This window comes from Drosophila virilis, chromosome 4, assembly GCF_030788295.1.
Source record: "Drosophila virilis strain 15010-1051.87 chromosome 4, Dvir_AGI_RSII-ME, whole genome shotgun sequence".
Lineage (NCBI taxonomy): Eukaryota > Metazoa > Arthropoda > Insecta > Diptera > Drosophilidae > Drosophila > Drosophila virilis.
Genome location: NC_091546.1, coordinates 10,499,359 through 10,520,117, shown reverse-complemented (window position 1 = coordinate 10,520,117; position 20,759 = coordinate 10,499,359). Strand labels below are relative to the sequence as shown.

Sequence of the window (20,759 nt, the reverse complement as noted above, 5' to 3'; positions counted from 1 at the left end):
TACATCGATCCGGCTTTTAATGCTGATCAAGAATATATATGTATACTTTATGGGGTTGCCTATGCTTCCCTTCAGCCTGTAACATGCATTTGCAAAATATATCCAAAAACTAATTATGGCCTGTACATATTAAAAAGTATTATAAAAGTCAATGTCTTTTATCAATCACAAGCTCCAGGAAAACGGCATCTGCCAGGATGAGCGGAGGTGCCTGCCAACTATCCAGGCTGCAAGGGCCTTGCCACGTCGCAGTGTGCAATGAGACCGCCAGGAAACTTTGAGGCATTTCGCTAAATATTCCACATGCGTGCCCAGCTGTCGAGCAGGTGCATCATCGGCAGAACATCGGCAAATGTGGTCAGGAATTTGCCGGCAGCGGCGTGCTGGAACAGTTCGTCCGGAATGGGAATGTCCTGGTATGCTGTCTGACCTGACCTGACGCCCATTGGGCGAGTCAGAGAGATCGCTGCTCACATTAGAAAGGTGTCAAACTAACTTTGTGCTTGATGTGGATGTTTTTCCAATAATTTAACTTTTTATTGTGCTCAAATAAATTTACAATATCAATTCAGATTAAGCTCAACTCACAAAATCTCTGCGATAAGTTAACATGAATATACAAAACATAAGCCGCAAGCTCTCAATCCGAAGAGAATTGTGTCCAATTGGATACCAACTCGCTGTAGAAGACACTCCACAAAGCTGTCTCGGCTAGATACGACCTTGCCGGACACCTAACTCCCTCGAACAACACCTGCTGATATTGTCGTACTATTTCCTTGTGGATCTAACAGATACCAAGTGAATCGACTGAAAAACTGCCTTAACCTAGCCTAAGAGCCGTACATGGATATCTATACATATGTCTGTATGCTGACTTGCTCAACACGAATACTCAGTTAAGCTTGAGTCAGTGTTATTTTCATACTTTCTTAGTCATAATCGAATTATCGCACAAAGAAATGCTTGTTCGGACTGCTAAAGCAACATCAAACTCTGGACTTGAGTCAAAAGGCGATCTAAGGGTGATTGGAAAGCTATGTTAGTCCGGAATGCTCGGAATCGGAATTGGAATCGTTTATCTCAGTCAGTTGAGTTGAGTTGAGTCAGTCGTTGCCCACCTGCTACCCACCTGCACGGCATATATTTATATTAGTAAACTTTATTTAAACAAAGCAAGCAAAGCTTTCTTCGGCATGCCGATAATCAAATACCCTTGACCCAGAATAGTTATATGATATAATAGTCCGATGAAGCTTCTTTTAGCTGATTTTTGGCTTTTCGTTTCTTCTTAATCAGCAGCATTTTTTTTTTACCTTACTAACTTGTAAGTATAGTTGTTGCTTCTTATTTTTTCTGATATTTTACCCACGCTTTTCTGATCTGATAGATCAACGTAGCTCAAAGAGTCCAATCGGACGAAAAAGCACGTCTTAGCTTGCACTTACATTACATACATACATACATACACATACATACGTACGTTGATCATCCATCAGTCATTCAGCACATACTCACACAGACAGACACATACACATGTACGTATATCAATTGACAAAAATGTGGATAAGGAAAATGCGCTTTTAGAAAATGATTTGAATCTGCAGAGCCAAAAAAATAAGCAGTCAATTGGAGGCCCAAAGTACTTTCGGTTTGTTCACCTCCATTTATCAACGTAGCGCGAATAGCGGAAAAGGCAATAAAAGCAAATGAGAGCAAATGAGCGTAAATGAGAGTAAATGAGAGCAAATGAGAGCAATGTCAAGCGTCGGAAATACATGTAGCGCTCGCGCTCTCTCTCAACAAACAAAATCGTTTAAGGTTAATTTTATTTTCTTTATTTTAAATTAGATTGACAATAAGAGCTCGGTTATTGCGAATTTAACAGTTTTCGATGGTATCAAGCTGATCATTGTATCTTGGCGGGTATTTCAACGCACACGATATCCACACTGTTCTGGTCCTGCAGCTCCCATTTGACGAGCACCGAGACCTTTGGGTAGCTCTTGAGCACGGGCAGCGTAGCTGTATATCTGTAAGCCTCGTTCTTATCTAACGGGCATTTTAGGCCACTGTTAAGGCATGCGTTTGGATTGTTTAGCGGAAAGGGCATTTCAATGCCCAAGATCTTGCCATGTACGACCGTTTTTACGGCTGATGCCGTTTCGGCCAATGCAAAATCTATTGATATTGACACATTCGTATTTCTTCGTAGCACACATTCCGCCTTTGTGGTATCACAGCCCTCGAGTGTGACTTGGGTGAATTTGCCAGTCTTTGAGCCGCAATCTTGGAATTCGAGAGCTTTTCCAAGCTGCATCGCCAAGAGCAGCGACGAGATAAGCACGCACAACTTGAACATGTCGCTTATTTTGTTTAATTCAATTAAAAGATCAGGCGATACGACACTGAACGTAGTAGATTTATATGTTTTTCTCGACAATGCCTTGGCTACAACTGAAATATGACAAGAAAGAAACAGAGGCAAAAGCCAAAATCAGCTGCGCGCCTCACGCAGTTGGCAGCTTTTCTATCGATACATATCGAAGCCGATTGCAAAACAATATATTGGCGAAAAAGCTTTTTGGTTCACCTCTGTTAGTTAACAGGCCTTCGTTTGAACTGTAACATTCTAATAGGCAATGTCAATTCTGCTTATCAGAGCCTAATAAGAAAATTTACTTTGCTACAAAAATTAAAAACATTATTTTTGAAATTTTGTCAATATAACAGTCGCACAAATAATTCGCTGCTATTCATCACTGTTTAACATTTGTGTTAATATCTTTTCGATGTTTTCGTTTCGTTCTTGCACATCACTAGCTAAAAGCTTCTGCTAATGATTCCAGTTGGCACCGCTTGGTTAGATTCACTTTGGCCGCAGTCGACGCAGCATTTTGGCGGCATTTCAGTTATTTCCATAAAATACTACTTCCAAATATTTTTAAACATGTCGCAGATTTGTAAACGAAGCATATTGACAGCAAACCGAGTCGTCATTAATTCACCAGCCGTTTTACGTTGCAAGTAAGTCTCAATCTTCGTTGTTTTCCCTCTTGTTGTTTTTGTTATAGTTGTTGTTGCGCTCCATTACACGTCAGAAAGCGATGCAGTGTCATTTGCCAAGGTCATCGCAAATGCCGGTCTATGCGTTCTACTTGCCTATGTGTTAGTGTGCGTGTGTGCGAGAGAGAGTGCTGCCTGTGTGTGTGCCCCGCTGGATTATTTAGTGTTTGTTTGCCTCGAATTTATATTATGTCACATATGTATGTAGGTACCTCTGTACATATCCATGTATATGTGTGATGCAAACGACAAAACGACACGCAACCGTCTATATATGTGTATGTTTGTATTTAAATATTACAATTTTACATATGTATTTTTATACATATAGATGTTAAAAAGTCTACTTGTGCATGTATTGGTATGAAATCTAAACTATTCTCCAGTGTTTTATCTCTGCGTTATAATAATGTGGGTTCATATGTATGTATATACATTATGTATAAAGATATACGCTTTATTGTTTATATTATCAAAATCCATGCTTTCCCTGCATTTGTAGGCACGGTTGCCACATGTACAAATGTACCAAAATAGGTACTTAATCTAATGGTACACTTGTAACAAGATAATACGTTGCTTTTTAACAATATATTGTTTCAAAATAATTGGTTTTCATAATCTTTTTTCCAAATGCTCATGAATAAAAAATTAAGTAAGTACTAGAAGTACAAATACATTCAAATACAGAACATTTAAAGCGTTATTCCTATGCGTATTTTAAAAATGTATTTTATTAATATCCCTAGTATTTATACGCTGAGTATTTTAAAAATGTACTTTATTAATATCCCTAGTATTAATACCCTATGCGTGTGTAAAAAAAGGTACTTTATTAATATCCTTAGTAAATTTTCCTATTATATTCTGGTGTAAAATATGTACACCACCACCCCCCCCCCCCCCCCCCCCCCCCCCGCAACTTTGTTTTCATTGAATTTGATTGAATTTCATTCACAGAAACTTTTCTAATAGGCTAATAGGAACACCTGCACGTTTCGTAAATAATTAATATGATATATATCTGCATATATTTTTGAGAGAAAATACAAAAACAAGTTTTATACTAAGAAGGAAATCAATGCGTTATCTCTGGGCTGAAATGTGTAGGCCAGTGTCAATCCCGTGTTAATCTGAGATGAACAATAATAAGGCTTATTTACACCAAAGTGCGATAAGCGAAATGTGCAACACTGTTAAATCGTCCACATAGAGGGGTTTGAAAGGTCACAAATATTTACCCACACTTGACTTTCAAACTTAACCGCGTTGGTATTGGTTTGCTTTTTTTTTATTATTTTACTAATCAAACTTTTTTTTTTGTGAAGTGGAATAGGTAAGATAATTTATTAATTCGTCGATAAGTTCAGGAAACGGCCGTCTGTGAAAATCGAGAGTGCAAATAAAATTACCCTGGGGGCAATGAACAACCAAAATATAATCTTCACGAATGCCGAAGATTAAATACCCTTATAATTGCAATATTTAGCTTATCGAAATCTAATATAAAGATGATAGTAAGAATCTAGATCAGACGCAAATCTTAAAGAGATGGCAACAAAAAATGGAATTTAAAGATTCTATCTATTCTAGAATTTTGATCTTTGATTCCCAATTAGTTAAATGAAGCTATATTTTCAATTATATTAACTCCAGTATTTTTCTCAAATATTAGATCGACATGGTTCTCCGACGTAAAAATGGGTCCACCCGATGCCATTTTGGGTGTCACGGAGGCCTTCAAGAAGGATACAAATCCCAAGAAGATCAATCTGGGAGCCGGTGCCTATCGGGACGACAACACAAAGCCCTTTGTGTTGCCCAGCGTGCGTGAGGTAAGTGCGGATTGGTTGCTTTCTCGATTAGATAGTTAATTGTCAGATTTCTGCTGTCAGGCCGAGAAACGTCTGGTGGGTCGCGCCCTGGACAAGGAGTATGCCACAATCATTGGTCTGCCCGATTTCTACAACAAGGCGATCGAGCTGGCGTTGGGCGAGCAATCGCAGCGCCTGAAGGCCAAGCACAATGCCACAACACAGGCGATCAGCGGGACTGGCGCGTTACGTGTGGGCGGTGCCTTTTTGAGCAAGTTCTGGCAGGGAAATCGGGAAATCTACCTGCCGACGCCCTCGTGGGGTAACCACGTGCCCATTTTCGAGCACTCTGGTCTGCCGGTCAAGCGCTATCGCTACTACAACCCAAAGAACTGCAATCTGGACTTTGGCGGCATGGTTGAGGATCTGAAGGTGAGGTATCGTAGCATCACATTGTGCTTTTATTCAAATTTTTTATTCTTTAATAGAAAATCCCTGAAACGTCGATTGTGCTGCTGCATGCATGCGCCCACAATCCAACGGGCGTGGATCCCAGCACGGAGCAATGGCGTGAACTCTCTCAGCTATTCAAGCAGCGCAACCTTTATCCATTCTTTGACATGGCCTATCAGGGCTTTGCTACCGGCAACGTCGATGGCGATGCTCAGGCGGTGCGCATCTTTGAGGCAGATGGTCACGACTTCTGCCTGGCGCAAAGCTTCGCCAAGAACATGGGTCTGTACGGCGAGCGTGCCGGCACATACTCCGTCATCTGTGCCGATGAGCAGGAGGCAGCACGCTGTTTATCACAGATCAAGATCCTTATTCGCGCTCTGTACTCCAATCCTCCAATTCATGGAGCACGCATTGCCGCCGAAATTCTCAATAGCGCTGACTTGCGCAGCCAATGGCTAAAGGATGTTAAATGCATGGCAGATCGCATCATCGACGTGCGCTCAAAACTGAAGAGCAATCTCGAGAAACTGGGCTCCACGCACAACTGGGAGCACATTGTCAACCAGATTGGCATGTTCTGCTTTACAGGCCTCACGCCTGAGCAGGTCGACAGCCTGATCAAAAATCACAGCGTCTACCTTACGAAGGATGGCCGCATTTCCATGGCTGGCGTCACAAGCAAGAACGTCGAGTACCTGGCCGAGAGCATACATAAGGTGACCAAATAAATAATGCTAGTGGACAGATCGTTATGAAGCCCTTTATTTGCTTTTGTACGCATTTATAGCTACTTCTTGCAGTTAATTAGTTACAACAATTGCCTTACACCTATCCTGTACATACGAAAAATATCTGCCTTTGAAATAAAGCATTTTATAGTTTATATAGCTCCCTCCATAACCAAATCAGCCATGTAAAATACCTTCAGTTATTCATGATCGAACAAATTCTTTTTCTTGATATGGCAGACAATTATAATAAGATAAAATGCCATTAATACGATCGTTTGATAGGGCAGTTATACTTCCACTATTGAGATACATTTTCATTTTTAGACTCAATCTATTTTTTACCCATGATAAACGTCCATACCAGAAGTCGATCAACGAAGTCACAATTTTAAAGCACTCGATTGGGCTTATGCCAAAAGCTATATCTGATTACATTGATTTAATATATTTTTAACAGCATGGTTATTGCGACTTTTTTCTGTAATGCTATTTAAGTTCCTTTTTATCATAAGTGCTTAATTCAAAATTTGGATCCAAATCGACAAAATGGCAAGGATTTTTTTTCAAAATCGAGGTCGGTGCGAAAATCGAAGCTTTGTCGATGATTTTTTTTTTAATATCTCGGGTAATAGCTCCGCGCGGAGTTATGTCGTTTTGGAACGACATATCTCCGCGCGGAGGAGATCGAGGTCGGTGCGAAAATCGGAACTTTTTCGATGATTTTTTTTTTAATATCTCGGGTAATAGCTCCGTTCGGAGATATGTCGTTCAAAAACAACATAACTCCGCGCGGAGGAGATCGAGGTCGGTGCGAAAATCGAAACTTTTTCGAAGATTTTCCGCGCGGGAGATATGACGTTCCAAAACGACATAACTCCCCGCGGATATGATAAGACCTTCCAAATCATCACGATTTTTTTCAAAATCGAGGTGGGTGCGAATATCGAAACTTTTTCGATGATTTTTTTTTAAGATCTTGGGTAATAGCTCCGCGCGGAGTTATGTCGTTCAAAAACGACATATCTCCGCGCGGAGGACATCGAGGTCGGTGCGAAAATTGAATATTTTTCGATGATTTTTCCGCGCGGAGATATGACGTTCCAAAACGACATAACTCCGCGCGGAGATATGACGTTCCAAAACGACATAACTCCGCGCGGAGATATGACGTTCCAAAACGACATAACTCCGCGCGGAGATATGACGTTCCAAAACGACATAACTCCGCGCGGGAGATATGACGTTCCAAAACGACATAACTCCGCGCGGAGCTATTACCCGAGATATTAAAAAAAATCATCGAAAAAGTTTCGATATTCGCACCCACCTCGATTTTAAAAAAAATCGTGATGATTTGGAAGGTCTTATCATATCCGCGGGGAGTTATGTCGTTTTGGAACGTCATATCTCCCGCGCGGAGTTATGTCATTCCAAAACGACATATCTCCGCGCGGAGCTATTACCCGAGATATTAAAAAAAATCATCGAAAAAGTTTCGATATTCGCACCCACCTCGATTTTGAAAAAAATCGTGATGATTTGGAAGGTCTTATCATATCCGCGGGGAGTTATGTCGTTTTGGAACGTCATATCTCCCGCGCGGAGTTATGTCGTTTTAGAACGACATATCTCCGCGCGGAGGAGATCGAGGTCGGTGCGAAAATCGAAACTTTTTCGATGATTTTTTTTTATTATCTCGGGTAAATAATGTCTGATTTAAAAATGTTATACCTTTTTGAATGCGTACGGATCCCTACCAAACAAATTAATCATTGATGGGTTGAAAAATATTGTTGACAAAAAACCGATTCGTTCGTAACTTCCATCTTTTTGATGATTTTTTGGAATATTTTCGTCAAATAATGTCCGATTTTGGAATTTTATACCATGTTTGACTCGTAAAGATCAGTTCTATCGATTGTCATCAAAAACAAGGAAATCCAACATTTTGACCCAAAACGACAAAATGGCAAGGGGTTACATTACGTTTTTATACCCTGAACCCATTAAAAATGGGTATAAGGGTATATTGTATTTGTGCGAAATCCAAATGTATGTAACAGGTCTGTCTGTCCGTCCGTTCGTCCGTCCGTGTGTATGAACACAAGGATCTCAGAACCTATGAGCTAGAGACTTGAAATTTTAGATGTAGGTGCACCTAGTGCCTGCGAAGATCGAGTTTGTTCCCGATAATCGATAACTTACTCCGTTTCCAAGCAAGCGATAAAAATCGATATCGATAGCCTGTTTTTGGGCAATTTTGGTAATTAATAAAAGCTAGAGTCCCTAAACTTGACTTATAGCTTCTAAAATAGAATATATATATGTATTTGATGTTGGAAGATGAGGGTTCAGGGTATCCCCTAGTCGGGAGCTCCCGACTAAAACCTCTTACTTATTAGCCTTAGGATTTAGTTGATGGTTATTTAAATGGTTTTAAATAAATTTAAATAAATGGGTATTTTCATTTATAGAATACAGTCGTCATTCGCAGGGTTATTACTCAGAAAATAATTGCTAGTTGTTTAATTTTCATTAACGAAAAATGTTAATTAAAATGTACGTACAAAACATCTTATTTATCTGATTCAGCCCGTTTTCCAAGTATCGCTTATTAATCTATATTTATATATTTAAATTTTGATCTAACTACTGTATAGCACATTTTCTTTAAACTCAACTGTCACTTTTATAATTCATTTAATTCATTTTTATAAAGTTTCGGTAAACATGTCTGATATTTGTTCTTAAAAACTCAGCATTTGGTTTAAAGTTTTTACTAGTAGCTTCTTCTGTCTGTCCAATTTGATTGTTTTTGTTTTTTGTATGTATATAAAACTAGAATCACGGTTTGTTATAACGATATCTTAACTTATCGCTTGGCTCACAGTACTCCTTGATAATAAGCTTACATAGGAATATATGAAATACTACGATTATTGCACAGACTGAGACCCAGAAGAGTGCGGGCAAGCCGCCCAGTTGATGACCATGCTTATGCAGCGCGATAACGTGCTGCTCGTGCGCCGGAGCTAAAGATTCAATTGAATTATTAATTCATAAAATATGTAGAAACAGAAAGAGCAGCTTACCCTCAACGACTTCCTTCACGTGTATTGCATGATGGATTTCCTCCATGTGTTGTTTGTCCTCGGTTATATATAATATTGCAGTCAGTGGTTCAGTCAATTTGACAGGAAATTCTCGGCGGTTTTGTCTGTAAAAAGGGATGAGATACTTAGAATGGTAACAATGAAATCGTATTTATGATCGCTATTTACGTCAACAAGATTGGCTCATCCAAACAGCCGCCATCGCACGCATAATAGCTGCGATCGGAACGATCCAGGGCCACATTGATAACCGCTTTGTTGTCATCCTTCACAGTGATTGTGACATTGACATGCGTCTTGTTTCCGTAGTTGAGGCGCCTAAAGTGAAAGTCGCGATGCAAAAATTTAGGATGCATGTTGCATTCCAGATGCTGATTGCTAAATCGAAAGCTACCAAAGCTAAGTGTCATTGCCTGAATGACGCCCGAGGCGCCGGCGCGTATCAGATTGTGACAGCCTTGCTTCTCCAATGTGAGCATCCAGGAGGATACAAGCGAATTGAGTTGAGTTAGCGTTGACATGTCACGCCAAAGATTCTCCGCCTGAAGCGTATGATAGGAATCGTAGCAGCCCTCCGCATATGTCAACGCTTTGGCAATATCCTCTCGTATGCTTGCAGAGCTCCCGAACGAGCCGGAAGTCGCATCTTCAAATTCGAAACTGCGCACTTGAGAGAGCACAGCATACATGGTGGCATTAATCCGATCCCCATTTAAGCTGTTTTCAGCCTTAGAGGTACTTATCGTAAAGCCCGTTGCCCAAAGATCTGCCCAAACATTGATGTGATCCTGGCGGAATGTATTGATGCTGTTTAGCGATCCGGAGCCGGATGCCTTGGCACTGAGCTTCTGCAGCAGCTTTGTCATGGCCTGAATGGAATGCTGCTCGATTGTCCCAATGGTAGCTATCACTTGAGTCTCGGCTACCGGTTTGGAGTACTCGATAATCATGGGGTAAATTATGTGCACGGTGCCGCGCTTGCGCAGCTGTATTTTTGGCTCCAGTTGTGGTTTTGCAATACTAATCACAATCAATTTGCTCGGATCATCCGCAGTGGGCTGCACAGTTGCTGTAATAACTTCCACTGCGCTATAAGTGAGCATGCCTATTTGCGCTGGATCGCTGTAAGTGGCTGGTTAAATTAAACACGCCAGATGAGTTTCCGACCCGGACTTACCTGAGCGGAATGCTGCGCACAGTCGACTTCGGTAGACGATTTCGTGGCATTATGAGATCAATGCTTTCAACCGTATTTCGTGTATTGGTTATTTGCAGCTCTTGCATCAGCACATTGGGCTGTGTGCGATGGGCATAGAGCGTGTAAGACGCAAAGTAGCCGGCAAAGCATTGGAATCGATGTACCATTCCCGTCAGATATTCAACAACAGTGGCCTCCTTCTCACCGGCAACGCCCCCGTTCTGTGATATAGACATTACCGGATGGAAACGTATGGGCAGCTGCATCGCACGGCCGTGCTTGATATTCAATGATGCATCATGAGCGACCTCAATGCCAATGTATCCGTTGCCCACATAGGGCACATAGTCGCGCTCACCGGGCATCAGTGGCGCCACGTGACGTATGTTGGCGTCATACTCGTAGTTCTGCAATATATAGGGCGTGAGTCGGTCGTCCATGCACATGCTATGTGGATCTAAGAGATTGCGGTTACGTTTACGGTAATTAATGATGAGCAAAATGAGATACGTTACCTTTCTGTTCTGTGGGGCTTAGAAATAAATAACGAAAGATTGGTGGTAACATATAAAAAACAATGCACACACACAATAAAAGCAAAAACAAACGCCGGTAAGACGAGAGGGTGCCTTCGACTAGACGCTTTAGCCTGCGCACAACATCCACGGTCTCGAACTTGTTTTTGGCTGATCGAATAAACATATTAACTGCGTTTCAATCATTTAATTCGCATTGGAATAGACTTTTGAAAATTCTAGTGCTTGGCCACAAGTTGTGGCCAAACTCAGAAATATATCTTTACTCTTATATTAAATCGATACATCGATAACCAAAGAATGCCGTGTTTTTGAGTATTAATGGTATTCCGCTTAAGGACCAAAATTATTCCTGTATGCGTTTTATTTTTCAGTTTATACAAAAAAAAATATTACTATTACTATTTATTAGTGAAGCAGTGGTCCAAGCATTTATAAAAGCGAAAACTGCGGCCGGAAAATGGAGCCTTAATATTTACATTTTAAATTTTATTTTGTTTCAAAGATAACTAGGATGACTTTTCTTAATTCATTTTTCACACGCGTTTTACAAAAATGTAATCCAGTTACATAAGTTATGCAATAATGTCATCCCTTTCTAAGATCAAAAGATCTTCCCGCTTTTTTGTTTTTGAGATTAATCGATCATGTATTTTTTTATAAAAACATCGATACTTCAATAACCATCTCTAGATTGTTTTGTTTTTATATTTGTTTATTGGTCGGAAATGTGTTACAAAAAATCCGATTCGTCATTTAGAAAATATTTTAAAAAAAGATTTATTTGTTTTCCATTGGCTTTTTTAACCTTGTGTCTTTTTGTAAAATATTCGTTAAAAACTGAAAACGAAAACGATTACAATGATTCGTCACCATCTAAATGTCTATTTTGCGGAATTGCCAGCGGTAGAATAACACCTCCAAAGCTCGAATTTGAAAACGATGAATATGTGATATTTAAGGATATAAAACCCGCTGCTACGTATCATTATTTGGCTATTCCCAAACAACATTTTGATAGCCTAAATGTGCTTAATAAATCCCACGTAGGCTTAGGTGAGTTTGGGTAAGGTTATTTACACAGTTTGTTTGTATTTATGTTATTTGTTTGATTGTATTTATGCTTTTGTTTATTTTTATGGTGCTTTATTATTCAGTTGAGCGCATGCAGAATGGCATGATTCAGTTTCTTGCATCAAAGGATGTAGATATATCAAAGTCAGTGATCGGTTTTCATGTTCCTCCGTTTATTTCGCAAAAGCATTTGCATCTACATGGGATTTCACCTGTTTCGGAAATGAGCTTTTCTGATCGGATTAGTTTCATGATCCCGTCATTTTGGTTTAAATCGGTAAGGAAAAAAAACATATTTTGTCTTTTAAATAATATTTAATAACAATAATGTTTTCCTATGTAGGCCAATAGTGCAATTGAATCTTTACAACACGCTGATCCCTAATTATGATGAAGATCGAGTCGAGTTTTTTTGTTTTTAATAAAAAGCTTTTAAAAACTATGAGATAATGTGGCGCTCTTGTTTTCAATGATATAGGGAAACAAAACCAATCCCCCGCCAATCGGTGAAGGGTTGTTCATTAATTGAACAAGAATTTGAAAATTGTAACTTTCTAACTTTACGTCGTGGCATTTGCCATGAAATTCGACAAAGGTGTGCTAAGCCAATAAAGTATCGATAGCTATGCACCGCTCTTACGATAGCGATGTGAATGTCATGCATAATATCGATAGTGCAATCGATTGCTTTGCAACACTAAAATCAGCACCAGCAAACGCTGAGTTTTAGTTTGTTTTAGTTACAAGATTCGCGAAAACCATTTGGGAAAATTGCTAAATTAAGCTGCAAATTAACGGATTGGAGCGCTTCAAACATAGTGCGTTCTAAACTATGCGCAGCATGTGGCCGCAAACGCTGGAAATGTCCCGCGACGAATGTCGGGGCATGCTGCGTCGACTTGGTAGGTGATATGCTGCTGCCGCCACCGCCAGGAGGAAGCACTTTATGTTATACAGCAGCTGCCCAGCTTCAGTGGATCTCGATTTTCGGCTAATTGGTGTCCATTTATTTGTATCGTTCAAGCAGAGTTAGAATCGTATTCGCATATAATAAGCGTTTTTCGCGCCCAAGGCTCGCTCAGTGAAACAAAAGCCAAACTGCTCGAGGAGTTGCGCCAACTGTTTCACATAACACAGGAACGCCACCGTGCGGAGGTGCGACGCGCTGCCAACGACGAGCAATTGTGCACCATTGCCGAGAAGTAAGAGCCTATATTCAATTGAGTGTTGAATATTCGAGTGCATATGTGACCGTGTCTCGCATTTTCAGCGTCTGCGGCCCAAACACATGGCAGGAATGGTCACGTGAAGGTCGTCGCCCATATCCGCTGCTGCCACGCATTTGTCCGCAAACAGCTCTGAGCATTGTGGCCAACGATCTGGCCGCAAAGGCTTATGCGGAAAATAGCAAACTGGCTCCGCCACATGAAACTGGGGCAAACCTAAGCGAAGCTCTTCTCGAACAGGCAACCTATCAGACCCTTAAGCATGGCATTACAAAACATCAGGAGCCCCTGGTCATCATGGATGAGCCGGTAAGTGCCCCAGCATTATATAACGCATTTCATTTGACCTGACCATTAACATATACGTACATACATATATGCGAATATGTATGGACATAGAAAGTACAGTCTGCGCCTGGGTCATTTGCTCTAAAGGTGGGCTGCGCCGAAAGGCAATGCGACTAAAGCAAGGTTATCTTTAGGGGGTTTGATTAGTGTTTTTAAAGATCTCCGCGCGTTTATAGAGAGAGTGAGAGAGAGGAGGGAGGTATTTACTTTTGGTAGCCAACTGATCCAATTCAAATGCAGGCATTTAGCAGGTATATTAAAAGATAGTCGTTTGCATAATTAGTGTTGATAGCATTGTGGAACGCCTGTCAATTTGTACATTATTAATTTGTAATGGTGCCAACTGTCGCTTATTGGATGTTGTGCACTTAATTAAGTTTGATTGAATTCTGCATCGCCAATTCTAACAGCCAGTGTCAGTTAACAGCAGAAGTAACTGTTAACTTACATTAACAGGCAGCTGATTGCTACAGCCCTAAATTATACAATCGATAAACAATTAATATCGATCAAACGCCGAATTATCAAAAAAGGGCCACATAATAACTGTAATTTTCAAAAACATTGTAATCCAGTGTTTTATTTAAAATAGGCGCGTTTTTGAAAAGCTAAATTAAAACACTTTAATTATATGCGGTTTCTTTGTTTTTGTCAGCTATTATTATTTTATTTTTTTAAACATTTAAAACATAGAAATGATTAAAATGCGGTTTCTAATTTCTCAACAATTACATTTCGGGAATAAAATAGCGACACGTGGCTGTAGGCTAGGCAGGCGATATGTTAATCCCAACACAAGATAAATGTTCCACAATGCCCTCAATATGGAACGAGGCACCAGACAATGCGAGCTTCCAAGGCTAAGCAACATGACTCCCATCCCAATATAAAACATTCTGGTCAGCAAGCCATACTTGGGATGTTCGTAACACCGGGGAGGCATTCCTCAACGGTAGAGGCAACGACCGTGTACACCTGTGCACATATAGACAGCGTAACAAAGTAGAAACTTCCCCGTGTGCACTGTCTTCCCAGTCAAATAGTCTAAAAAGTTGGGTTCTTGAACTTGGCTTTGCCCATCCGTAAATCCAGTTTTGAGTTGTAAGCCTTGTATTCCTATGTAGTTTCTCTGCCGCAATGCCGAGAGAGACTGCATTTCCCTTATTAGTATTATGCAACATTCAGTTTGGATTTGTGCACACGTTCTTATCGTTCATCTATAAATTTCTTTACTTATCGTTTACGATTATAGTTTAAGGTGCCCGACTTGCCGAATGAAATAAAAAAGGCAACATTGAAGCGAAAGGAGAACGAAACGGGCGACACGAAACCTAACAAAAAGCGTAATACACAACACGACAGGCAGCTGGGACAGCCGCAGCAGTCGTCGGCTCAGCAAAGCGGCGGCAAGGACGAAGATGGTCAACTGGTGCCGCTGGATCAGCGCCCCAGCGCCCGTACCCTGCAGCAGCGCTACTTTTACCAGCAGCAGCAGAAACATAAGCAGCGGGTGGCGAGCAAAAAGGGCGCAGGCAATGCGCTGGCCAACAACAGCGGCGTTCCGGGCGTTGGCGTCAACACGAAGCCTGCGAAGAGCGGAAGGCGGCGAGCACAGAAACAGCTCCAACAGCAGATGCAGCAGAAGCAGCAACTGCAACAGCAGCAGCAGCAACAGCAGCAAGAACAAGAGCAGCAGCAGCAACAACAACAACAGAAAGTATTATTGTCAGCGCCGACGCCAGCAGCCGAGCCGGCAGCGCACCCGAATGCCAATCACCTGGTGCAGCCACACGTGGAATACATACTCGACGAAGCGCTTAAATCGGTGGCGGCCACCAAATTGAAGACGATACCTGCGGCACGTGTTGTCTATGGTCCGCCAGAAATGCTTTCACCCACGACGCCCCGTGCGTTTGTTAACTCGCCTGTTGTTTTCAAGGAGAAATTGTCCCCCACGGCGCAGTCGCATCAGCAGCAGCAGCAGCAGCAACAGCAGCAGCCACAGTTGAGCACGCCCGTTAAAAAATACATTGTAGAGGAGCGCCAGCCGGTTGTTATAGGGACACAGCCGACATCTGCTAATATCTCAACGGCCAACCTGCCACTTGCCCCGCAAATAATCAGCGTGCAGCAGATTGCGGCTCCCCCGAAAGTACGGACAACAAGCAGCACCATTTTGCCAGCTGGTACGAAGCTGACGCCCAAGAAGATTAATTTGATCGACAAGCAGCAGCTGCCTTCCGTGCCCAACACAGCCGTGCGTCTGCTGCCCTACGACCAGCAGCCTGGCTCAAACCCAGCCAATCAAGGCACCACCAGCAAGTCGCCAGCCACGGCAGCTGTGCAGAAGTACATTGTCGAGGATCGAGTGCCCAATCAGAGTCAGAATCAGAATCAGAGTATAGCCACGCCTCTGAGCAGCGCCTCAGCTGTAAATATTATAAAAAATATACCGGCCAGCAGCTTGAATAACACACTGATCACGCCACTGAGCAGCTCGGTGACGCCCGGTACGCCTCTGTTTCGCAAGGCGGCGGCGACGACAACAAGCACGACGGCCGGCAGTGGTTCACCCTCCACGTCACAGATACTGGGTAATATTAAACTGACCAGCGCCAGCGCAATCAAGCATGTGCCCAGCAGTGCACTGCGCAACATCAAAATCTGCTCGCCCAATGGCAAGGTGTTCCTTCAGCCCGCCAAGCTACACAGCGGCAGCATTATACACAAACTAAACACAGCAAATGTCACCGCAGTGGCCGCTTCCGGCGCAGCTGGCGTCACGGTGAGCAGTGCCGCGCTTTCGCCCACGGGCAGTGCCACGCCGTCTTCACCACAATCGACACAGCAGCGAATTAAGATACAAGGCATGCATCTGCTGACGCCCAGCCAAGTGATATCGAGCGCCGCGGGCGGCACAAGCAGCGTAAGCGTAGTCTCCAGCTCCAGCATCGCTGGTAGCGGCGCCAAGGTCAAGCCCACCACTCTAACCCTGGGTCCGGCTGGTGTTGGCAAGAATAATTTGGTGTTCTTGCCAACGAGCGGAATGCGAGCAGTTACGCTGGCCTCCAGTAAACCCAAGTCCAGCGCCGAGCTGCTGGCTGCCAAGCCCAATGTGCTCGTCATAGGACCATCGGCATCTGCCAATGCGACTAGCAATGCTCAGACAACGGTTGCAACGACGTCTGCATTGGCCAAGATTAAGGCGCATCAGCTTATAACGGAGGACACGCCCATCGATATCATCAACATGCCCATCATTGTGGCAGATAATGGGACAACGGAACCGAAAACGGCTAACGTTAAGTCAGCGCCGATGGTGGTGCTGAATACAACCGACTGGGAAATGGAGCTCGACCAGGCTTCCAAAGCGGCGGCCGTCACAAATGCACCAGCAACAACATTTACTAATGATGCAAAAAGCAAGCAACCGTTGGATGATGTCATTGTAGAGGATATTGGGGAGGAGATGCAAGCGTCCAATACGCAGCTTAAAAATCGCAGTAAGTATTTTAATTGGTAACAACTGGTCAAATATTGATTGATGGTCTACATATTATAGTAATTGACATGCACGACGATGTCGACAGTGCCATTGAGTACGTGGACATGGAATTAGAGCAGCCCATTGAGATCGAGTGTACCAGTAACATATCGCCGGAGACACCGACCGGCAACAGCACAACCGCCACGTCGCTTAAGGCCACCATTTTGCCACCCTTGTTAGAAGCGGAAGAGAAGAAAAAGCTGGATCAACCAACAACAACAACAAAAACAGGGGAATCAGTCGCAGCACTAACGACAACGATGCCAGCGAAAACCTCGACGCTGCCGTAGGCACATGTGATGAGTTAGATAGAATATACCATGTGGATTTTCTTTTGCTGATCCGAAGTGGAACGCACAAACAAAAAACAGACATGTACACACACACACACACACACACACACATACAAACAAACACAGACACACACACACAAACACACACAGCCCGGTTTAATTTAGATTGAGTTATTAGTTTAGTACCAAGTTCTTTAAGCAAAGTGCAACATTATGATAATTTGTAAATGTATATGAAAATAGCTTGAATATCGATTATATAATTTTAAACAAAATCGAAATTTTCGAATCTTGTTTTACGCAGTGGTAACAAAATTAATTTATCTTCTCCAAGCTGCCACCATCGAAATATCATAATATTTGTATACATTGTAAATAGCATATCTTTCATTTAGTTTAGTTATATAAGTTGATAACGTATTGCAAAAAGGCGAACAGAACATCAAATCAATCAATAAGTAAAAGTGTTTTCAATGAGATTATAGTTTTTAGTTATTAGTTATTTTCTAAATCTAAATATGGCCGATCTGATTACTAAATTGTAAATACTTGAGCAAAACAATTGAAGAATTTTTAATATGCTAAAAGCCATACAATTCATGTATATGTATCATGTAAAGAGCAGTAGAGATAAGCTACAAGGACAAAGTTTAAAAGAAGAATCAAATCCTACACAATCCACACACGCATAAATATATATTCATACATTTATTATTATAACGTACTAGCAGTGTAGCTGTTAAGTATTTTATGCATCGATTTTGTAAATCTAAAACATAAACAATGTAATTTTTAGACAAAACAAAAAACAGCGCAATCGAAGCGAACCACCCAGAGGTAAACAAAATGTAATTATACAAATACTATTGTTGAGCAATGCGTGCAGCTATAAAATTTTTATCATAGAAATTTTAAATGAAATAAATGTAAATGTAAGCATAATAAATCTTTGATTTCAAATGTTTCTGCGCCAATATCCAATACTATAAGGACAATCAGTCAGAAACTGAAAACAATTCAAATGTTCAAATCAGGAGGCTTCTCCGATGTTATATATGTATAAATATATATAGATATATATATATATATTCTTAATCAGCGCCGACAGCCGAGTCGACTCTTTGTCCATCTGTGTGAAGTCAGTTATCACAAGCCCAAGTTAAGCTCCTCGCATTTCATTTAGAGTGATATACATTTTTATTTTTTTCAAAGAAAGTATGTAAATTTTCCAAGAGTAAACAGGATGTGATTATTTAGCTTTTGTATACAACTGAACTCCCCGTAAATTGTAAACACAACTTGTGAGGTATAAATTATGGCAGCTCGGAGCTGAGCACATTGCTTCCGCTGGCTTCTACTATAAAACATACCAGTATGTCAAACAAAAAAAAAGAATTGTTTTCATTAGAAAAGTCAGGTTAACCGAGTAGAAAAACAAGCCACACCTGTTCTGAAAGTGAACCGAACCAAGGACACTTCGCTGAGGACTTGCAGGCCTGGTATTAATATTTTTTCTATCCCTTCAAAGGTTTTTCTTGTTAGTCAAAGAAATAAATGAAATATTAATCAATCCTGATTATACTCGGGCCAAGTCTAGTAGGAATTCGATTGGAATCGTGTTTTGTATATATTGAATAGCCGACATGGAAACTATCAAGTTAAAATTGATATGTATAAAAAGTTCATATGTATGTAAGGTGGACTAGATTGATTATACCGAATGTATTGCTATTTGTACCCTGTAGCTCTTTAGGTAACTTAAGTATAAGGAAGAAAATCGAAACCTATTCAGAATTTTGTATCCTGGGTGTATATTTGTAGAAATATGCATTCTTATTTGTTTACCAATCCGCCGCTTAACATTTTTTACTTAATGACGTTCTACATTCAAAAAAAGATACTAAACTCAAAGTAAAGAAAATGAGTTATCAAGGTTGATCGAGTTAGGTTGCGATCCAGTACAGTTGTTAGTGTAGAAAAAGATAGCACGTAAACTAAGCTTAATTAAGGTTTCTAATTGCGTCCTAAGGCCATGCCGCGACCCCAGGCTGAGTTGGCTGATTGGCGTGGAGGCGGCGCTCTGCTCTCTGGCGGTACACCAAAGCCGCTAATGCCGCCGGAGACACCGGGCGCAAAGCGTTTCCTGTCGAATGGGAAAAGCGACATACATTAGATTTTGCTGCTGTTGATGTGGAAGTGGATGTGGATGCGGACATGGGAATGGATACTCACAGAAATTCGGGTGTCTCCAGAAATGCATTGCCGCCAAGCTCCTGGGGGTATTGGAATTTTAAAAAGTAGTAGACGTGTCCATTGAAAATGCCAACCAGGGAGGCCAAGGAGCCATGGAAAACCAGCTCGATGCCCGCCAGCACCCAAGGCAGATACATGGCCTTAAACCGGCTGCCGAACCAGAAGCTAACAATTACTTCCTTGTTCAGCTGACACCAGATATAGGTTATGGCAACGACCAGCATGTCCATCAAGAAGTACACATTGAATAGCATGCCTCCGAGATTGGCCAGCACAGCTGTGATAATCAGCAGATACATGTAGTCCGAGGGGCTGCGCGCGTACTGATCCTTTTCCAGGCGAGCACTGTATTGCGTAATGAAGTAGCAGTTGATCAGGAAATGGAAGCCCGTGGCTCCGCTTAATGGAAAAACGAATAGGGACGTGATGCAGCGCCACAGCTGTAACCGGGTCAGCACCAGCTCGCGCGATAGGTACGTGTATTCCATTGGCAGCAGGCCGAATCTGCAGAGTAGGCTCAGGCCCACAGTTGCCGTTAACCAGTAACGGGTGAAGCGGGGCAGCGATTTATACCATGTCCCAGCGTCCATGTTCCTCCAATTTACATATAATGTCTTGATTTTGCAAAACAGTCTTTCTTTTCCAATTGTTGATTTACGTGTCTTTAGTCGAGTGTGTGGCCCAAATTATTCTACAACAAAAATGCCAAAAAATACCGTAGTCTTTTCTAGAAAATACCATAAAAACCCGTTTAACCCAATGTACATATTTCGCGAACTAGTCTATTTTTCTCTCAGCATTTAAATAAAATTACGCATATACTTCGGAAAAGTGCTCAGTGTGTGTAGTACATGATATAAAATATTATTTCAAAATGACAATAAAATACCGATAACATATTTCAGTTCAGTGTAATCTGATTCGAAACTTATCGATAATTTTGAATACGCGCGTGTTCAAATTAACAAGTTTATGATGCGATTTGGAAAATGAGTACAGTGTTCTCTGGGCTCATGACAATGTACCAAAACGACAATATTTTATGCGATTTTCAGCTTGCATTTGAATTTTGTTTTGAATAGTTATTGTATCTCGTTTGGAATA

The 20,759-nt window shown here is 41.4% G+C and overlaps 6 protein-coding genes across 6 annotated transcripts; 3 read left to right on the top strand and 3 right to left on the bottom strand.

The window, feature by feature from the left end:
* Nucleotides 1-1,815: 1,815 nt before the first annotated feature.
* Nucleotides 1,816-2,476, bottom strand: Npc2a (Niemann-Pick type C-2a). Its single transcript, XM_002052183.4, has one exon. It carries the CDS (start codon nucleotides 2,360-2,362, stop codon nucleotides 1,910-1,912), a length of 453 nt encoding a protein of 150 aa, XP_002052219.1. The 5' UTR covers nucleotides 2,363-2,476; the 3' UTR covers nucleotides 1,816-1,909.
* Nucleotides 2,477-2,654: 178 nt separating this feature from the next.
* Nucleotides 2,655-6,219, top strand: Got2 (glutamate oxaloacetate transaminase 2). The gene is made up of 4 exons (XM_002052184.3): nucleotides 2,655-3,027; nucleotides 4,742-4,901; nucleotides 4,962-5,312; nucleotides 5,369-6,219. Exons 1-4 carry the CDS (start codon nucleotides 2,840-2,842, stop codon nucleotides 6,062-6,064), a joined length of 1,395 nt encoding a protein of 464 aa, XP_002052220.2. The 5' UTR covers nucleotides 2,655-2,839; the 3' UTR covers nucleotides 6,065-6,219.
* A 2,531-nt stretch (nucleotides 6,220-8,750) lies between these two features.
* On the bottom strand, nucleotides 8,751-11,185 carry LOC6628355 (uncharacterized protein KIAA2013 homolog). The gene is made up of 5 exons (XM_002052185.4): nucleotides 10,894-11,185; nucleotides 10,358-10,835; nucleotides 9,349-10,302; nucleotides 9,160-9,284; nucleotides 8,751-9,099 (listed from the first exon to the last, which is right to left on the bottom strand). The coding sequence occupies exons 1-5, from the start codon at nucleotides 11,078-11,080 to the stop codon at nucleotides 8,912-8,914; spliced, it is 1,932 nt and encodes a 643-aa protein (XP_002052221.1). The 5' UTR covers nucleotides 11,081-11,185; the 3' UTR covers nucleotides 8,751-8,911.
* A 421-nt stretch (nucleotides 11,186-11,606) lies between these two features.
* LOC26531570 (adenosine 5'-monophosphoramidase HINT3) lies at nucleotides 11,607-12,510 on the top strand. The gene is made up of 3 exons (XM_015173470.3): nucleotides 11,607-11,970; nucleotides 12,072-12,265; nucleotides 12,332-12,510. Exons 1-3 carry the CDS (start codon nucleotides 11,643-11,645, stop codon nucleotides 12,371-12,373), a joined length of 564 nt encoding a protein of 187 aa, XP_015028956.1. The 5' UTR covers nucleotides 11,607-11,642; the 3' UTR covers nucleotides 12,374-12,510.
* A 162-nt stretch (nucleotides 12,511-12,672) lies between these two features.
* LOC6628356 (BRCA2-interacting transcriptional repressor EMSY) lies at nucleotides 12,673-19,385 on the top strand. The gene is made up of 5 exons (XM_032438606.2): nucleotides 12,673-12,890; nucleotides 13,016-13,190; nucleotides 13,259-13,523; nucleotides 14,815-17,065; nucleotides 17,125-19,385. Exons 1-5 carry the CDS (start codon nucleotides 12,821-12,823, stop codon nucleotides 17,397-17,399), a joined length of 3,036 nt encoding a protein of 1,011 aa, XP_032294497.1. The 5' UTR covers nucleotides 12,673-12,820; the 3' UTR covers nucleotides 17,400-19,385.
* Der-1 (derlin 1) lies at nucleotides 19,190-20,441 on the bottom strand. The gene is made up of 2 exons (XM_002052187.4): nucleotides 19,635-20,441; nucleotides 19,190-19,545 (listed from the first exon to the last, which is right to left on the bottom strand). Exons 1-2 carry the CDS (start codon nucleotides 20,243-20,245, stop codon nucleotides 19,416-19,418), a joined length of 741 nt encoding a protein of 246 aa, XP_002052223.1. The 5' UTR covers nucleotides 20,246-20,441; the 3' UTR covers nucleotides 19,190-19,415.
* Between the last annotated feature and the right edge of the window lie 318 nt (nucleotides 20,442-20,759).